Consider the following 19010-nt stretch of genomic DNA (forward strand, 5'->3'; position numbering starts at 1 on the left):
GGGGAGAGGGAAGGGTAAGCTGGGACGGAGAGGGAAGGGTAAGCTGCGACGAAGTGAGAGAGTGGCATGGACATATACATACACTACCAAATGTAAAATAGCTAGTGGTAAGCAGCCGCATAGCACAGGGAGATCAGCTTGGTGCTTTGTGTCCACCTAGAGGGGAGGGGTAAGGAGGGTGGGAGGGAGACGCAAGAGGGAGGGGATATGGGGATATATGTATACGTATAGCTGATTCACTTTGTTATACAGCAGAAACTAACACACCATTGTAAAGCAATTATACTCCAATAAAGATGTTAAAAAAAAAAAAAAAAAAGACAGTGTGTGGACTTCCCTGGTGGTGTAGTGGTTAAGAATCCTCCTGCCAGTGCAGGGGACACGGGTTCGATCCCTGGTCCGGGAAGATCCCACATGCCACGGAGCAACTAAGCCTGTGTGCAACAGCTACTGAGACTGTGCTCTAGAGCCCATGAGCCACAACTACTGAGCCTGCGTGCCACAACTACTGAAGCCCGCGCGTCTAGAGCCCGTGCTCTGCAACAAGAGAAGCCACCACAATGAGAAGCCCGCGCACTGCAACGAAGACCCAACACAGCCAAAAATAAATAGATAAATAAATAAATTTAAAAAAAAAGAAATGATCCATTAAAAAAACAAAAACGATAGTATGTTCATTACATGAATGTGCCCTTGTTTAGGAAGACGCTGATCCCACTGTCCTATCCACACAAGCACCCTCTGTCAGTGGGTACCAAATCAATAAATAAACCTGTACTAAAAGTCTACTCTGCAGAAAGGCATAAGATTGTCATTTGACTCTACCTCCTCAGCTCTGAGACAGAGGAGCAAGGGTGGGTACGTTGCTATAGAGGAGTTTGCAGCATATGGTTTTAACAGTTTAGTGGGATGACAGTGGCTGTGGATTATCTGTTAAGTAAATAGTATACTAGTTGGAGCTGGTGCCAATGTTGCCAGATTTGGTGATTTTGTCTGGGGCAAAGAGGTCAGGCTAATGGGAGACCAAGTAGTGTCGCAGCAGTAGCTGCGGGAAGCAGGAGCTGGTTGTGTAGGAGATACAGTGTTCTGTGCACCTCCTCTTCATCCCATTGGTAACCCTGGGGTTCTGGGGCTGGCGGAACGAGCAACATCTGACACTGGACCTATAAGACTGAATGAAGTTTATTAATTACCTACATTCATAGTCCAGGGAAGGAGGACCCCAAGCACCACGCAGTGCCATCCATACCGGGTCAGGTTAACGGGAGGCTGAGAACCTTTGCAGCAGCATAGAGGCCGGCAGCAGCTGCAGGAAGCCGGAGCTTGGTTTGGTAGGAATGACAACAGTAATAAAAGATTCAAGCCACTTTGTACGTATCTTGATCTACTGCTAAAAAGCTGATGCAAGATGCTTTTTCACTGATTATTGTTAACCTGTCATTCAGTGCTCTTTAGTTGGAAAAGTCTTCTCATTCCTGTATTATGGAATTTACAAGTTCAGGAAAGATGTTGAAATGGCTCAAATTCATCCCGTCTTCAGGGTGAGACTCTTCTTAAATTATCTTAAATGTAAGGATCTATTTTGTATTTATTTTGTTCTGTAAAAAAGGACATTTAAGAAAAACATTCACTAATCCATTTTTTTGCCAAAGTATTTTCAGAATATTCTTCCTTATAGGTAGCAAAGAACCCCCTCATGCTAATGAATGGGTTTTCTTGGCCTTTTGTTTTTTAAGTTGTGGTAAAATATACTCAATATAAACTTTACTATTTTAACCACTTTTAAGTGTACTTGTCACTGACATTAAGGACATTCACAGTGCTGTGCAACCATCACCACCATCCATTTTCAGAACTTTTTCATCATCCCATACAGAAACTTTGTACCCATTAAATAACTCCCTACACCTCTCTTTCCCAACTCCTAGTAAGGCTGGTTCTTGATTCAAGTCTTAATAAGGTGGGTTCTTGATTGTGAATTAATCTCGTCTTTGAAACTAGGTTTTTAAGTGTCTTGAGAGCAGGCAGGTAACATAACTCTAATGTCTTTGTACCTTTGACACTGTCCAGCTTAGGGATGAGACTGGGAGGGCTCCTTTAACTCTCGGTAAGTTATTCAAAAGAACAGAAGCTATGTCCTTTCCTTGTCCCATTAATCACTGTCCTTTTCCTGAACCTCTGGATACTGACCACCTATTGCCTGTGGTGTCAAAAACTTCACTGTCCAAGACTTAACAAGACGATGTGTGCACTGTCCTCTTGTGTGTTTTCTAGTTATCTTCCCAGTACAGGTGATATAGTTCATGGAGTTCCTCTGACCTAGCCACTGTCTCTGTTTTAGGGCATGCAGTGTACATAAACACTCAGTTATCTGGGGATAGATGCCAGACTATTATCTGAAAGAAGAAGGCTGAGCCAACAGAATACAGAGAATAGAGCATGAAAGAGTATTTGCTTCCTGTGACTTGACACCTTTAGGCTCAGGCTCTGCACTGTGTCACATGAGTTTCTCCTAGACAAATAAAGGTCTGGGATGCTATGCATGATGGGAAACAGGAGGGCTTTGTGATGCAGTCTACTGGTCTGGTTCTGTGCTCTGTGAGGCAGAGATGATAGGTCTAGAATTTGGAGGCGTTAGGTTCTAAGACCCTGAAAGCCTAGGACGCCTAGAAAGGGGGATGGCTAGTGAGGTTTAGATTATGTTGAGCCCTACCTTTATTCTGTGGGATGTTGGATATCCGCTTTACACTTATGGTTCCATCATCATTATTGCATTAATTATTTGGCAAGTGAGAAAGAATCACCAAGATTTAAGATTGGGACCTAACAGGAGCTGCTGCTGGGTAGGGAAACACTATGACCACGACTGAACCAATTAAGCCTTAAACAAGGTTTTATCCCCTCACTGTCTCTTGTTACCCTTACCCCTTACCCCTGTTTTTTTTTTTTTTTTTTAATGGAGGAAGTTTCCTCACTGGATCCCAGAACAGCTTCATATTTGGGTGATTCTTCTGGTTGGTGGACATTTAGGGCCTTGGATGGCTAAAGTCCTTTGGCTACTGGACCACCCATCCTTTATTCTGTTCCTCCCTTTCTCTTGTCTTATCCTGATCTCTCCACAGAACTTGTTCAGGAAATGGGGGTGGAGGTATGGAGTATGAAGAGCCTAAAAATGAATCAGAAATAAGAGAAAGGAAATGATGGTGTGAAAAAGGTAGAGTAGGAAAAAGAAAGGTAGGAGAATGTGTAAAATTGGAACACAGAAAAAGCTTGGGAAATATTTGCAGGTTTTGTCTCAGTTTAGACATGAAAAGAAGAGGGCACCCCAGCTTCACACTCTCTTTTGCCTTTAAGCGTCACCGGAGAGTCAAACAAAGGGCTAAAGATAAAACATCAAGAGGTAAAGTCCCAGTCTCTGCTCTGACTTCTCTCTACTGTGGGTGAGGCTCCCGTGAACCCTGTCCCTCAGTGACCCCTGGTGCCAGGCACCAGGTGCTCTAACCACTGAAGGCCCAATTCCCCAAGTTGACAAATTCTCCGAGAAGACTTTTTTGGGTGGGAAATCAGAGCCTGGGAATGTTCCAGAATTCTCCACCTTATCCCTGGGAGTGAAGAGGAAGTAGGGGAGTGAGGAAGTAAGGGCTCTGTCCTTAACTGTGTCATTTACTAGTTTTATGACCCAGTGGAAGTCACTTCAGCTCTCAGTCTTGTTATCCATAAAATGGGCATGATGATGCTGTCTCACTCACAGTGTGGTTGAGAAAAGGTCAAAGGAGATTAGGTCCAGGAGAGCACATCATACCTGGTTAAGTTGTAGTCAGACGTGCCTCAGAGCACTGGCTGTTGGGGTTTGCAGTCTCCTGTCATTCAAAGGCCTCCAGCTTCCTGTAGGATGTCCCTGAATCCTCTCCTGTTCCATGTAACACTGTCTCCTGGTTTCTCAGCTAGGAGACTTTCCCGGGAAGAAGCTGAGAAGCCGTGGGAGCTGCTCTCTGTCATGAGAAGGTGATCTCTTGCTTTTTGCCGTCTCGCAACTCCCAGCCTGGCCTGTGATCATTTCTCCTCTTGGCCTGGGGCAGGGTTGGGGAGGAGCATAATGGCTGGGAGGTAGCCAGACACAGTGGAGCCTGGACGCTGGTTGAGGGTTCCCAGAGGAGAGGGTGGGATCAGACGTCTCAGGAGAGAGGAGTCCTGCAGTTCTGCTCTGGGCTAGGCTCACAAAGGTCCTGGAATTCAGGATTTGACTAGTGCAGGATTTAAAACTACATGGGTTTTCACTCAACCACAAGACAAGTTAGGAGGATGGATAATTAAGTGCATAAATCAGTCATCATCTTCATATTCTCTTTACAGCTAGACCCTTTCAAGGGCAGACCCCTGGACCCTGCTGACATACCTCCTCTGGTTTTGTCTTCAGGGAGGCCAGATCCTGGGACAGCCCTCAGGCAGGAGCTTGTCATATTATCCCCCTCTTAAGATCTCTAGAGAATAGGGATTGGCTTCCAAGAGATGTTGTGTATGCCCTCTAATCCCCAGAATGCAGAGTTCCCACAAGGACCTCCGTAGCCCCAAACGAGGCTGACTCCAGCTTCTATCTGGTGATGTTCCTGGTGCTGCGCCATCAGCTAACCATTGGCTCCCCCATCTGCCTGGTTGCCTTCTCCTAATTCAGCTTCTCAACACAGGTCAGCAGAGAACTCACCCCCCTCCCAGGCTCTCAAGGCCCTGCGTTCCCTTCAGTTGTCTGAGACTTTGCCCAGGTTAGCTAGCCCTAACCTGCTGAATGTTTCTAGAGAATATCCGTGGCAAAAACAACCTGGGGGTAGAACGCAGAGCTTACAGACCAATCTCCAGGCCACACACTTGAAAAGAGGCAGATGTCATTCCATCAGTAACAAACGGTTGCCATGTTTCCCTTCCCAGCCAGGGCTGGCTTCCTCAGGAGGGGAGCGTGCGGCGGCTCCTGTGTGCGGATCCCTGCTGCCAAACCTGCAACGCTGTGGCTCTGGAGATTCAGCAGTTGCTATGGGGTGAGACCACCCTGTCCACCCCTACTTCTTCGGGGACATCGCAGGGCTCCTCTTGCCTAGAGGTTTTGTCCATGTCTAGTCTCTCTTTTGAGCAGAGTCAGGATTCCCTGCGCTCCAAAGAGCTTTCGCTTCCATCAGCAACGCGCATAGTGTCACAACTAACAAGTCAGAAATCCTTAACCCGGTTAGCTGCCAGGTCAGCCACTAAGTCAACCACCGAGTCCGCCAGTGCAGTCAGCATCCACGAATACTGGGCGGACCACCAGCAGCTAAGGCAGGAATGTCAAGGGCCAGAGGTACCCTGGGACGTGAGAGCTCTGTCTTCTTCAAGCCTTGAAGAACCTAGGATTCCTGTGAACCAGCAGGACAAGAAGAAGAGCAACTCCGAATGTGTTCCAGAGAAACAAGGTCAGCAGACCTTGAATATCTGATTCCTTTTCTTTCCCTGAACCCAAAGCTCACAAACCTAAAATACCCCATGACTTTTCATTCCCTTCATCTCATGTTCCCGTGTCCCCAAATCCCTGATGTATCTTTAAGTATGTGTAGATAAATGCATGCATTTCTACACCTGAGGGCTCCCAAGATCTGTGGAAGATTCCTGTGGCAACTTATGTCACACTGCCCCCAAATTTTCCAAGGCTGGGGGAAAACACTACCATTTCTTTCATCATGAATGCTACCTCTAAGGCCTCTGTTGAAAAGATGGGCTTTTATCTCCCTGACCTGGGGTTCATGGGAGGTAAGCAAGTCCACCCAAACTTTCTGTTTTTCAAGGATCCGCTATGGATCCAGTGCAGATGTCACTGCAAACAAATCCCAAACTCTGTGACTCTGGCTCTACCCTCTATCAACTTTCAGTTTATAAGTGGTCTCTGTCCATTGCCTGGGGGACATGCTGAGGCCTCAGTGTGCTGTCTGCAGCAGAACACAGCTACCTTTCTATGGTTCCTCTTTTCTGCACATTGAGTTCCTGGTCCACCCCTAGACATCTTGCCACAAAAGTGGAGCCTGGTTTCTTTTTCTTCAATGATTTGTTAATCTCCAAACTGTCTAAAATTTCCTCTACCTCAGTTAGACCCACCTTCTTCCCACATACCTGAATTTGGGCTTCTTCATCTTTCTATCAACAAGTCTATATCAATGTCCCATTTCTGACTCTGGCCAAGTGTGAAGCCTTGCAGTGGCACCTTCACTTCAAAGGCAGCTCCAGCTTCCCTGGGACTTGCCAGCTGTTGCCTAGAGATCTCTGTAGATGCAGAGAACCATACAACATAAGCCCTGAGACATGCTGAAGCCTGTCTCCTGAGACTTAGGGGCCTACCTGTTTGGGGAAGCCCTTTTCAATCCTCAAGAGCAAGGTAGTATTTTCCTGGAGCATGCCCTGAGCTGGTGGAGTTCCACCTTCAGAAGTGGTTGATTTGGCAGTTTGATTTACCATTGCTGGGGTCTGTCCCAGAAGATCCAGCAGTCCATCCAGTTGCTTCTATCCCCTGCTGACCAGCAGCCCCTGCCCCAGTGCAGCACACTGACCAGGGTGAGTGTCCCCTAGCCTGCAGACCCAGAGACCAGAGGGGATAGTGACCTCTTCTGATCTATTGTGGCCAGTAGTGCCTGCCCACAGTTGCTTCCCAGGCCATGGTGATGTTGTAGAGCCATATTGGCTAAAAATATGAGTGGATCTGCTAGGGGATTGTCCCTGCCCACATCTGCAGCGGTTGGGACTCAAATCACTGGGTCTGCAGAATTCCAGGGGCCCTGGCAGCAACTCGGCTCCCTTGAACCCCAGAAAGTAAGCCCCTAGACATAGAGGCAGCAATCAGTCCCTACATGGACTAGGAAGTGACACCCTGAATACTGACAGGCCTTAACCAGCAGCAGTAAGCCTCACCAGACGCTGTTACTGATCACCTCGATTAGCACCTACCTAGGTGCCCTCCCAGGGAGCCTTTGAGAAACTGGAGGCAAGTTTTGGCCTTCCTGTCAGAACCGTGGGCTCTTTATATTGTGGCACTCTCCAAGGCCATGGCCCTGGCTATCACTAGCCAATCTCCAATCACAAAGATGGTGCCTGGGCCTGTTGGGGGCCCAACAGAGCCTCTGGCTCAATCTCATCTAAGCAGCAGTGTATAAATCCTGGGCCAGCTTTCAAGATGACAGTGAGACTTGTATAGACAGTGCACAGGCATTCCGGACTGAAGTACAGGTGAATGGAGAAGGCACCTCTGGAGAGCCAGACAGATCCTGCTAGCCCCTGCTTGCTCAAGACACACATCTTGGCCAAACTGAATTTTTACCTGAAAAAGAAATTCCTAGCGATACGTTTGGGAAGTCTCATAAAGACAGAGGAGTCCAGGGAACAAACTATGGCTGTCCCAAGGAATATCTGTGCCTAGGAGTCCCTTAGGAATCTAAACAACCAAAGGAAAATATTCTTCCAGGAACTCCCCATCCCGCCAGACCCCAAAACGGCCCACCTTAAAGAAGAGGTTGCAATTGAACTAAGGCAGTGCAGCAGAACCAAAAGCAAGCTAGTTCCAGAGCAGTCCTAATGGTTCTTCCCATGGGCCTTCAAGGTCTCACAGCCCAGTGGGGACATGACAGAGGCCCAGGTGCTTTGTGTTCAGCTGGAGGCCAGTGTGAACAACCCCTGCCTGGAAGATCCCTGAGCCCCAGGCCTCTGCAAATGTGAGAATAACTCCCTGCACCAGCAGGGAGAACAGAGGACCCAGGGAAACTCAAAGCATCAGAGAATCACAGAGAAGGGGGTGCAGCGCCGAGTCTCTCTCCAACCAGAGAGAACATCTACCCTGCCAAGGTTCCAGTAGGGACACTTCTAAGTAGAACCCCCAGAGCCCCTGACTTCCCAAATGTGTCTCCAGGATCTTTCTCAGGTAAAATTTTAGTTTGGCCAGGATGGTTGCATTGAGTAAGTAGGGACTAGCAAGGCTCTGTCTGGATCTTTAGAGCCACCGTCTCCATCCTGTCAGCTTAGTGCCCCCCGTCAGTACCTTCACCAGCTTCTCCCTTTACCTTGAGTTCCTAGAGCATCCTCCAGGATTCCTTGGGACAAAAGGACCGCCGGATAAGAATGGTATGTAAGGCTGTTAGGGCAAGTTGAATGATCTGACCCAAACAAGGATTCCTGAGAATGCCAGATCTGGAGTGTTCAGGGCTTAAAGGGCCAGATCTTACAGGACCAACTTGCTGGCCCACATTTTGCAAGTCCAGCATTTAAAGGAGCCACATTTTTCAGATCCAAGCTTTGTAGGGCCACACTTTCTAGGGCCAAGAGCTGCAGGGTCTGGTAAAGACAGCCCATACTCACAAGAGCCCTACCCTTCCAGAAGCTGCAGAAGCTGGCTTGGGAAATAAGATGAAGCACTTTACACACTGGATTAACCCCAAGGTGAAAGGTCAAGGGCATAAGGAATCCATTCTCCTCTCTAAGGATGAGAAGGTGGCCAAAACCAAGACAAAAAATGTTGAGAAGAGTCCACCTCCCACCAAATGCCCTGTGAAGGGAGCTCAGTCAGAGAAGGAGGAGGAAGGCATGGCCTTCTTTGATGCCCTCCAGTGCCTAGACAATGAGTTCCAGCGACAGTCCCTTCAGTCCAGCCAATCCTGGTTCCTGCGCCTTTCCTGCAACAGCTCCAAGCACTGTCCTCAGCTGACTTGTGCCACTCAGCCAGAAAATCCATCCCATGTCTCAACTCTCACCTCAGCAGAAGGCATTTGTCTATACAAGGAGAATACCCAGTCCAGGAAAAAGGAGTTCATAGGTTCCCAAACTTCTGCATCCTCCTGAAGAAGGCTGTCATCATCATTTCCATTAATATGTAGGTGAGGCAGGACCCTCTCCAAATATACTGTGTACCTGTAAGCAAAGAACCACCTGTTTGTGCCTCTTTGTTTTTAATGTGATATGTGATGGAGAGAGTAGAGGCGGTAGATTGTACTTCCCATATGGTTTGGGAGCTTAAACCCATTTTACAAATGGGTCAGCGTTCCATACAACTCTTTCAGCTCCACCCTGGACTGTGGATAAAGGGACTTGAGCAGAGAAGGAAGACCCTTGTCTAAGGTGCATTGAAGGTAAAGATCAGGCTTGACTTCTGTCATGGCTTCCCGTGTTGTCTTTGGGCCCCAGAGGCGCAAAGTGTGCATGATGCAGTACAAGAAGTAGTAGCCAAGAATCCAGTGCACTTTTTGCCCACAGGCACAATTCATTGATAACTTTTATATATTCCCATGATCCGGAGGGAAGGTTTTTAGAGGAGTGTTACAGTGCTTCATTCTTGAGGAGGTGCTTTGTGTTTATCATATTAGCACATAGCTAATATGATAGATGTCAGAAGCAATTGATAGAATCTCCCCTCTCTGCACCCTGTTGTTATTGATTAGACTTTAAGGGGTAACCCATCTGGGAGCTTGCTGTAGCCCTGTTACCTGTTTGACCCCCACTGCCTTTCAGCTGCGTGGAATAAATGCCTCCTAGAATGAAAATCAGTTGATGATAATGTCTCCAAAGAGTCACAATACAAATGACTTCGAGAGGCATCTTGCATTCAACAGTTAAAATGTTTGAGTACTTACTGTGTGCCAGGAACTATGCCAGACACAACAGTCACCTAGACACAGGCCTTGCCTCCATGGAGATCATTATCTTACAGGGTAGACAGTCTCACATGCCCAAATTGTCTAATCAAAAGTGTATATGCTCAGATGTCCAGTATTTGTTTCAAAAGTGAACTGATTCCCCAGACCACCACCACCACCCAATCACATATACCAAACCTGCTCCCACATCAGTTAATGGCACCTTTCTCTTGCCAGTTGTTCAGACCAAAAATATTGGTGTCAGCCATGACTTTTGCTTCTAACAGTCTGCTTCTGGTCTATCAGTAAATCCTGTTGTCTCTACCTTCAAAATTCAGAAAACGACCCTGTCTTGCCTCCTCTGCTGCTACTAATGCTACAATAGTTTCATAATCTCCTGCTTCTTCCTGAGACCGTATCTCCAACAGTCTGTTCTCAACACAGAAGCCTTATAGTGCTCAGGGAGCGTCCTGGCTGGAGAGAGAGAGAAAGAGATGGAGAGATGGATGTATAATTGTGGGACCAGATAAGGTTACTAAAGGAATGAGTATCAATGTAGGAGAGATCAAAGGACTTGGCTTTGGGACATTCCAACGTTAAGAAATTGGGAAGAAAAAGAGGAACATGTAAGCAGAGGAGGCTGAAAAGCAGGAGCCAGGGAGGAAGGAGGAAATCCAGAAGAGTGTGGCATACTGGCATATTGCAAGGAGAAAATGATCAGTTGCATGAAAAGTTGTGAATTGGCCAAGTAAGATGAGGGTGTGGAGCTGACCACTAGATTCAGCAACACAGAGATCACTCATGGCCTTGAGAAGAACAGACTCGCGTGTGATGGAGTTGAAGTGGAGTGGATTCAAGAGAGAATGAGAGGAGAGCAATTGGTGATAGCAAGTGTGGTGATAGCAAGTGTAATTAATTCTTTCAAAGGAGGTTTGTTCCACAGAGGTGCAGAAAAATGGGGATAGAGCTGTAGGAGGAAGTGGAACCCAGAGAGGGTTTGTTTTTTTTTTTAAAAAAAGATGAGAGGGCTTCCCTGGTGGAGCAGTGGTTGAGAATCTGCCTGCTGATGCAGGGGACACGGGTTCGAGCCCTGGTCCGGGAGGATCCCACATGCCGCGGAGCAACTAGGCCCGTGAGCCACAACTACTGAGCCTGCGCGTCTGGAGCCTGTGCTCTGCAACAGGAGAGGCCGCGATGGTGAAGAGGCCCGCGCACCGCGATGAAGAGTGGCCCCCGCTTGCCGCAACTAGAGGAAGCCCTCGCACAGAAACAAAGTCCCAACACAGCCAAAAATAAATATAAAAATAAATAAATAAATAAAAGAGCCTTCCCTAAATTAAAAAAAAAAAAAGAAAGAAAAGCAGCTTCATTATTAAAAAAAAAAAAAGATGAGAGACATAAGATGTTGGATGTTGACAGAAATGATGCAGTCGAGGAGGGGTAAACTGATGATGCAGGGAGAACTGCTGGAGCCATGTGGTGGTGTAGAGGTGAGGGGATGGGAGTGAATGTCCACGTTCATGAGATGGCCTTGGAAAAAGCACAAACACTTTGCTGGTGGTTAGTAGAAAGAAGGAAGCATTAATGAGGTAAGACTTTGTGTATTAGGAGAAGAAAGATTGCTCTCACATGTAACAGAATTTGGGCAAAGACTCAAAAGGGTAAGTGAGGAGCTGGGAAGGTACCATGGCTGGGGGGTGGAAGGAGTAGTATGGAGAACCAAAGCTGAAGGCAGAAGTAGAGGTAGATTCTGGAAGTTACCATGGCAAGTTTCTATTAGGGCCTAGGAGTTGGTGGCCAACTGAGGGCCCATGTGGGTATAAAAGGGTGGTTGAATGTGCTCTTGGAACACTGGATCAGCAAGAAAGATCACAGAGAAACTCTAGATGCACAGAACATGAGGAAGAGGATGGGACTAGGGACACAGAAAGGGGGCAGGTGTGGCATCCTAGTGTTCAGACACCAGGCATGTTTGGGGGTGGGAGCAGAGACTGGGACGCAGAAAGACAAAGAGGCTGCCCTGAGTGGATGGGAGGGAACTCTGTTTTGGACACCTCATTTCTCTCAGAAGGTGGCACCTCTCCTCTGCATTCCCACCTTCTGACCTACCACAGAGGAGAGAGTAAGGGCAGCAAGTGCTGTGGCTTCCTCATGGTGTGGTATGGGGGACTGTGGGATGGCCCCGCCTCACTGTTTCCTAAGGAAATCCAGGATGGCTCAACATACCATCAAACCAGGAGGCGGGGGCAGGAATCTCTTCCTCTGATAGGACTCAGCACTTAGCACAGTGTATCCACTGCTAGCAGGATGCAGAAAAGCCAGATGGGAAGAGGCATGAATGTGTCCCTCCTCTGAATGGTTCTTTTTCTTTTTTTTTTTTTTACGATTTCTGTTTATTTATTTATTTTGGCTGTGTTGGGTCTTCGTTGCTGCGCGCGGGCTTTCTCTAGTTGCGGCGAGTAGGGGCTACTCTTTGTTGAGGTGCGCGGACTTCTCATTGCGGTGGCTTCTCTTGTTGCGGAGCACGGGCTCTAGGCATGCGGGCTCAGTAGTTGTGGCGCACGGGCTTAGTTGCTCCGCAGCATGTGGGATCTTCCCGGACCAGGGCTTGAACCTGTGTCCCCTGCATTGGCAGGCGGATTCTTAACTACTACGCCACCAGGGAAGTCCCCGAATGGTGATTCTGTGCCTAAGGGTTGGGGGCCCAGCCCCTGTTGTGGCCCGCAGGGTGAGGGGGCACAGGGCCCAGACCGGCTGAACCACACTCTTCAGTGTTTTCCTAAAACATCCCCAAAGATCATAGGAAGTCTTGTGACAGGCACGTCCTCCCTGCCTGGTGGGAGTTGGGCTGAGAGCCATGCAGGAGGATGCCCAGGCGAAGGAATGTGACTCAGAAGGGTCACAGCAGTGTCAGGTGGGAAGCCAAGGTTAATGTGCACACATCCTGGCTTAAGTGGACCAGCCTTCGCATGGTCCCCCACAGGCTCCCACGTGCCTCAGCAGATTCCTGTTATGGAAATTTCAGACAACTGACCATCGTGATTGCTTGTCTTTTGTACCTGCTCACTCCACCCTAGCAGGAAGGTTGTTGCTGAGCTCAGGAGTGACTTGCTCAATCCTGTCATGCCAGCCTCTTGCCAGCAGGGGACTGGGACTCCCTGAGCATGAACTGAAATTCCCTGCCCTGCTCGAATTCCCAGCTTGCTGGAGATGCTCAGACTCAAGGGCTCAGTCAGTCTGTTGGTCCACTCAAATTCTAGTCCCTCTCCTCTGTGGGTCTTTTGAATAAAACATCCCCTGCCCCTAAATTCCCACATCCTCTGAATCATCCTCCTTCCACAGCCTCATCTCTATCCTTGACTAACTTTCCCACCGCCACCCTGTCCAAGCTGAATCCCTGGAAAGATGTTAATAATATATGAACATAGTAGTGGGAAAAAGCAAGTTACAAAAATATCCATGTTATAGTCTCATATAAAAAATATTAACAGACTTAAAAAATTTTTTTTATTGTGGTAAAAGTCACATAATGTAAAACATACTACTTTAACCATAGTTAACTGTACAGTTCAGTGGCACTAAGTACATTGACATTGTTGTGCAACTCTCACCATCATCCATCTCCTGAATTTTTCACCTTCCTAAACTGAAACTCTATCCCCATTAAGCACTAACTCCCCATTCCCACTCCCCACCTCCACACCCCCAGCCCCTGGCATCTACCAATGTACTTTCTGACACTATGAATTTGACTATTCTAGGTACCTTGTATAAATGGAATCAAACGGTATTTGTCTGCACCTGATGTAAAAAATATTAATAGACTTTTAGAGAATGGTTTTAGGTTTGCAGAAATATTAAGCAGCATGTACAGAGTTCCCATATACTTCCTCATCCTTGGTCACATACACAGTTTTCCCTATTACTAACATCTTGCATTTAGTGTGGTACATTTGTTAAAATTGATAAGACAATACTGATAAATTATTATTAACTAACGTCCATAGTTTACGTTAGGGTTCACTATTTGTGTTATACATGGGTTTTATGACATATATCCACCATTACAGTATCAGAAGAGTTTCATTGCGCTAAAAATCCCCTTTGTTCCACCTATTCATCCCTTTTTCCCTTCCCCCAAAGCCCTGGCAACCATTGATCTTTTTTTTTTTTAATTTTTACTTTATATTGGAGTATAGTTAACAATGTTGTGTTAGCTTCAGGTGTACAACAAAGTGATTCAGTTATACATGTATCTATTATTTTTCAAATTCTTCTCCCATTTGGGTTATTACAGAGTATTGAGCGGAGTTCCCTGTGCTATGCAGTAGGTCCTTGTTGGTTATCTATTTTAAATATAGCAGTATGTACATGTCAATCCCAAACTCCCAGTCTATCCCTTCCCCCACCCACCCCGGTAACCATAAGTTTGTTTTCTAAGTCTGTGAGTCTGTTTCTGTTTTGTAAGTAAGTTCATTTGTGTAATTTTTTTTAAGATTCCACATATAAGCGATATCATGTGATATTTGTTTTTCTCTGTCTGACTTACTTCACTTAGTATGATAATCTCCAGCTCCGTCCATGTTGCTGCAAATGGCATTGTTTCATTCTTTTCAATGGCTGAGTAATATTCCATTGTATGTATTGGACTGGCCAAAAAGTTCATTCGGGTTTTTCCATAAGATGTTACGGAAAAACCTGAACGAACTTTTTGGCCAACCCAATATGTACCACATCTTCTTTATCCATTCATCTGTCGATGGATATTTAGGGTGCTTCCATGTCTTGGCTATTGTAAACAGCACTGCAATGAACATTGGGGTGCATGTATCCTTTCAAATCTTGTTTTTCTCCGGATATATGCCCAGGAGTGGGATTGCTGGATGACATGGTAGCTCTATTTTTAGTCTCTTAAAGAACCTCCATACTGTTCTCCATAGTGGCTATACCAATTTACATTCCTACCAACAGTGTAGGAGGGTTCCCTTTTTCTCCACAGCCGCTCCAGCATTTATTGTTTGTAGGCTTTTTGATGATGGCCATTTTGACTGGTATGAGGTGGTATCTTGTAGTTTTGATTTCCATTTCTCTAATAATTAGTAATGTTGAGCATCTTTTCATGTGCCTCTTGGCCATCTGTATGTCTTCTTTGGAGAAATGTCTGTTGAGGTCTTCTACCCATTTTTTGATTGGGTTGTTTGTTTTTTTTGCTATTGAGCTGCATGAGCTGTTTGTAAATTTTGGAGATTAATCCCTTGTTGGTCGCATCATTTGCAAATATTATCCCCCATTCTGTGGGCTGTCTTTTCATTTTGTTTATGGTTTCTTTTGTTGTTCAAAAGCTTTTGAGTTTAATTAGGTCCCATTTGTTAATATTTGTCCTTCTGTGTCTGGCTTATTTCACTTAGCATAGTGCGGTCAAGGTTCATCCATGTTGTAGCAAGTATCAGAATTCAATTACTTTTTAGGCTAAATAATAGTCTGTTGTATGTATATATTGCATTTTGTTTATCTATTTATCCATTGATGGACACCTGTGTTGGTTCCACCTTTTGGCTGTTGCAAAAAATGCTGCTGTTGAACATTGGTGACCAGGTATCTGAGCCCCTGTTTTCAGTTCCTTTAGGTATATGCCTAGGAGTGGAATTGCTGGATCATATGGTAATTCTATGTTTAACTTTCAGAGGAACCGCTGCCAAATTATTTTCCACAGCAGCTGCACCATTTTACATTCCCACCTGCAGTACACAGGGGTTCCAGATTTTCCACATCCTCACCAACAGTTATTTTCTGTTTTTGTTTTTTTTTGATAGTAGCCATCATCATGGGTTTGGAATGGTATCTCATTGTGGTTTGGATTTGCATTTCTCTAATGACTGATGATGTTGAGCATCTTTTCATGTGCTGAATATCTATTTGCATATCTTCTTTGGAGAATTGTCTATTCAAGTCCATTGCCCATTTTTGAATTTTTGTTTGTTGTTTGTTGACCACTGATATTTTTATTGTCTCCATAGTTTTGCCTTTTCCAGACATTATATAGTTGTAGTCATAGTATGTAGCCTTTTCATTTTGCTTCTTTCACTTAGCAATATGTATTTCCTCCACGTCTTAAATGGCTTGATAGCTCATTTCTTTTTAAGGCTGAGTAATATTTCATTGTATAGATTTACCACAGTTTGATTATCCATTCACTTATTGAAGGATATATTTGTTGCTTCTAAGTTTGTGTTGTAAAGCTGTTATAAATATTTGTGTGTAGGTTTTTGTATGCACATAAGTTTTCAATTAATTTGGGTAAATAGCAAGAAACACAATTACTGGATCATATGGTAAGAGTATGTTTAGTTTTGCAAGAAATTGCCAAACTGTCTTCCAAACTGGCAGTACCATTTTGCATTCCTACCAGCAATGAACGAGAGTTCCTGTTGCTCTACATCCTCACCAGCATTTGGTGTTGTCAGTGTTCTGGAATTTGGATATTCTAATAGGTGTATAGTGGTATCTTACAGCTGTTTTAATTTTCAGTTCTCTAATGACATATGATATTGAACATTTTTTGATATGCTTACTTGCCATCTGTGTATCTTCTTTGGTGAGGTGTTCAGGTCTTGCCTGTTTTAAAATTGGGTTGTTCATTTTCTTTTTAAAATTTATTTATTTTATTTATTTATTTTTGGCTGTATTGGGTCTTCGTTGCTGCACGTGGGCTTTCTCTAGTTGCAGTGAGCAGGGGCCACTCCTCGTTGCGGTGCGCAGGCTTCTCACTGTGGTGGCTTCTCACTGTGGTGGCTTCTCTTGTTGCGGAGCACGGGCTCCAGGTGCACGGGCTTCAGTAGTTGCAGCACGCAGGCTCAGTAGTTGTGGCTTGTGGGCTCTAGAGCACAGGCTTAGCAGTTGTGGTGCACCGGCTTAGTTGCTCCGCGGCATTTGGGATCTTCCCGGACCAGGGAAGTGTCCCCTGCATTGGTAGGCAGATTCTCAACCACTGTGCCACCAGGGAAGCCTGGGTTGTTCATTTTCTTATTGTTGAGTTTTAAGAGTTCTTTGTGTATTTTGGATACCAGTCCTTTACCAGATAATGTGTTTTGCAAAGATTTTCTCCAACTGTGACCTGTATTTTCATTCCGTTAACAGTGTCTTCTGGAGGGCAAATATTTTTAATTTTAACGAAGTCTAACTTAATTTTTTTTCATGGATTGTGCTTTTGGTGGTGTATCTAAAAAGTCACTACCAAACCCAAAGTCATATACATTTCCTCATAATCTCATTTTTGAAAGAACAAAATGTGTATATGTTTTTCATCTTTTTAGTAATCTGTACTTTCTAATTTTCCTACATTGCAAATTAATTATATACTTCATTATATAATTTTTAAAAATCCCAGGGTTGGCAACATAGTGGCTTCTTTTAGTTTTACATGTAACATTCTGTGACTCAGAAAACATAGCTTTTATTGCTCTGGGTTCAGTTTCCCTGTCTATCAGTGAGTATTGGAACAGAGAGTCACTGAGTTCCCTTTCTGTCATAAACATCTAGAATGATCATGTTTATTTTCAAATTCTTTTAAAAGTCCATGGACCTAATTGCAGCATCTAGTCATGGGGTATCCAGCCATGGGGCAGGGGAGGAGTCTGTGTGTACGTGTAAACATTTTTTAGACTATTCACCTAGGAATTTCTTGAAGCGAGAGGCTGGGCCTGTAGTCTGCAGACACTGCCCACATGCCTCATGCACACTGGCTGTGAAAGCCCCCACCTTACAGCGAGAGGAACAGGCACACCACACCAAGAAGGAGAATGCAAAACTAACACCCAGCCCTTCACTGCAAACCTTCCGCAGGATCAGTTACTATTTCCAAGGTCACAGTGTTTTCCTCAGAAACCTTCTGAGGTATATTTTTCACATTTTTTTGACTGCGACCCATAGTAAGAAATGTAGTTTATGATGTGATCCTGTACACACATAGTTATAAACACATGTTCATAGATCTATCACTGACCCCAAATTTTATGAAACAATCCTAATTTTACTGCACATGATTCTCCCTGATATTTTCTATCCTCTTTAACCTAGTTCATTAAAACAATCCTGATAGTGACTCTCTAAAATGATTTCATGACTTCCTCATGGGTCTGGACTTTCAATTTGAAAAACATAGCCTTAGGATCATTATATATTTTTGATTAGTGAACTATGCTTTTGTCTTTTGATTTAAACATGGTTACGTCTAAAAGACAAGGGCAACATTGTGGGGTATAAGGTAAGCTTTCCCCTTGACTGGAGTGATGCAAGAACAGAATTCTCAAGCTTGTCTTTAGAGTCTGTGTGATTAGAAGGTCTAGCAGATCTGAACTGATACTGATATACCTTTGACTGAAGAAAACTACTGTATACGAGAGGCTGATCCTGTGACCTGTGGACATATGTAAAGGAATACTTATTGGAGCATAGTTTATGGTGATTTAAAGGTAGAAACAACCTCAACAGGAATAAGAAGTGTAGAGCTAAGCTTATTAAATGGTGAACTGGCTGGATCCTAGGCAGGTGGGAAGTGTATGTAAGAAACTCCAAGAGTGGGGGGAAGGGAGGGGAAAATGAGTGGACTGAAAAAGCATATCCATTATAATATACATATTTATGTTTGGAAAACAAATATTAAAAAGCTATTACCTGCTTTTTTCTTTTTTCTTTTCTTTTTTTTTTTTTTTGGTAACAGACTACAAAACAGCAAAGGTTTACAGTATCTTCTTGGTATTTGGGGATACACAGAAGGTACTAGCTCTCTAAATAGTTTGGGAAAGCCCCTTCCCAGAGTTATATCAAAAGTTTTAGGGAGCAGCCAAAAGATTTTTATGTTGAAAAACTGAGAAACACTGTTCAAAGACCTGTAATAAACATACTTGGAAAATTAATTTTTTAAGAATGATTCCTTAGAGGAAAATCAATAAAATATGCATTTGGTCCTTATTGACTTTTTCAGGCAAGACAGTAAGAGTTATTGAACAGCAGCCAACTGATTAGGAGGGTTACTCTATAAGTGAACTGACTCATTAATAGTGTATCAGCAAACTAACCACAGGCATCCCCTAATACACCGCAGTCTTGCTACAACAGTTATTCTCTAAGGATAACAAGAATCACTATTAAGCTACTCAATTGTTAACTGGTGGCTTCAGGAGTCTGTCTTTAGAGGAATTTCAGTGAACTAAAGCTGACATCCACCAGTAAAATAAACTACGCTCACACACAAACACACACCCCAAAAAACACCGCAACACTTTCCAGCCTTGACCACAGGCTCTAAGAATACTTCTGTTCCTTTTACTTAAGATGGCTCCATTTTCTTGGCCAATTTTTTTTCCCTCTAAAGGCAGAAAA

The 19010-nt window shown here is 44.7% G+C and overlaps 1 protein-coding gene and 1 long non-coding RNA gene across 2 annotated transcripts in view; both read left to right on the forward strand.

Annotated features, from left to right (window-relative positions):
* Positions 1-19010, forward strand: part of LOC309663859 — a 134206-nt gene that overhangs the window by 38442 nt on the left and 76754 nt on the right. The gene's annotated exons all lie outside the window — the stretch shown is intronic.
* SPATA31F3 (SPATA31 subfamily F member 3) lies at positions 1558-9744 on the forward strand. The gene is made up of 5 exons (XM_082468469.1): positions 1558-1569; positions 3355-3400; positions 3945-4005; positions 4924-5438; positions 8378-9744. Exons 3-5 carry the CDS (start codon positions 3998-4000, stop codon positions 8836-8838), a joined length of 984 nt encoding a protein of 327 aa, XP_082324595.1. The 5' UTR covers positions 1558-1569; positions 3355-3400; positions 3945-3997; the 3' UTR covers positions 8839-9744.

Source organism: Balaenoptera physalus, assembly GCF_965194825.1.
Source record: "Balaenoptera physalus genome assembly, chromosome: 7".
Taxonomy (NCBI): Eukaryota; Metazoa; Chordata; class Mammalia; order Artiodactyla; family Balaenopteridae; genus Balaenoptera; species Balaenoptera physalus.

Bases quoted from the DNA above. Each gene is read 5' to 3' on its own strand.
- SPATA31F3 (XM_082468469.1), top strand. The intron at 5,439-8,377 runs GTCAGCAGACCT...CTACCCTTCCAG, and splicing joins ATGTGTTCCAGAGAAACAAG to AAGCTGCAGAAGCTGGCTTG.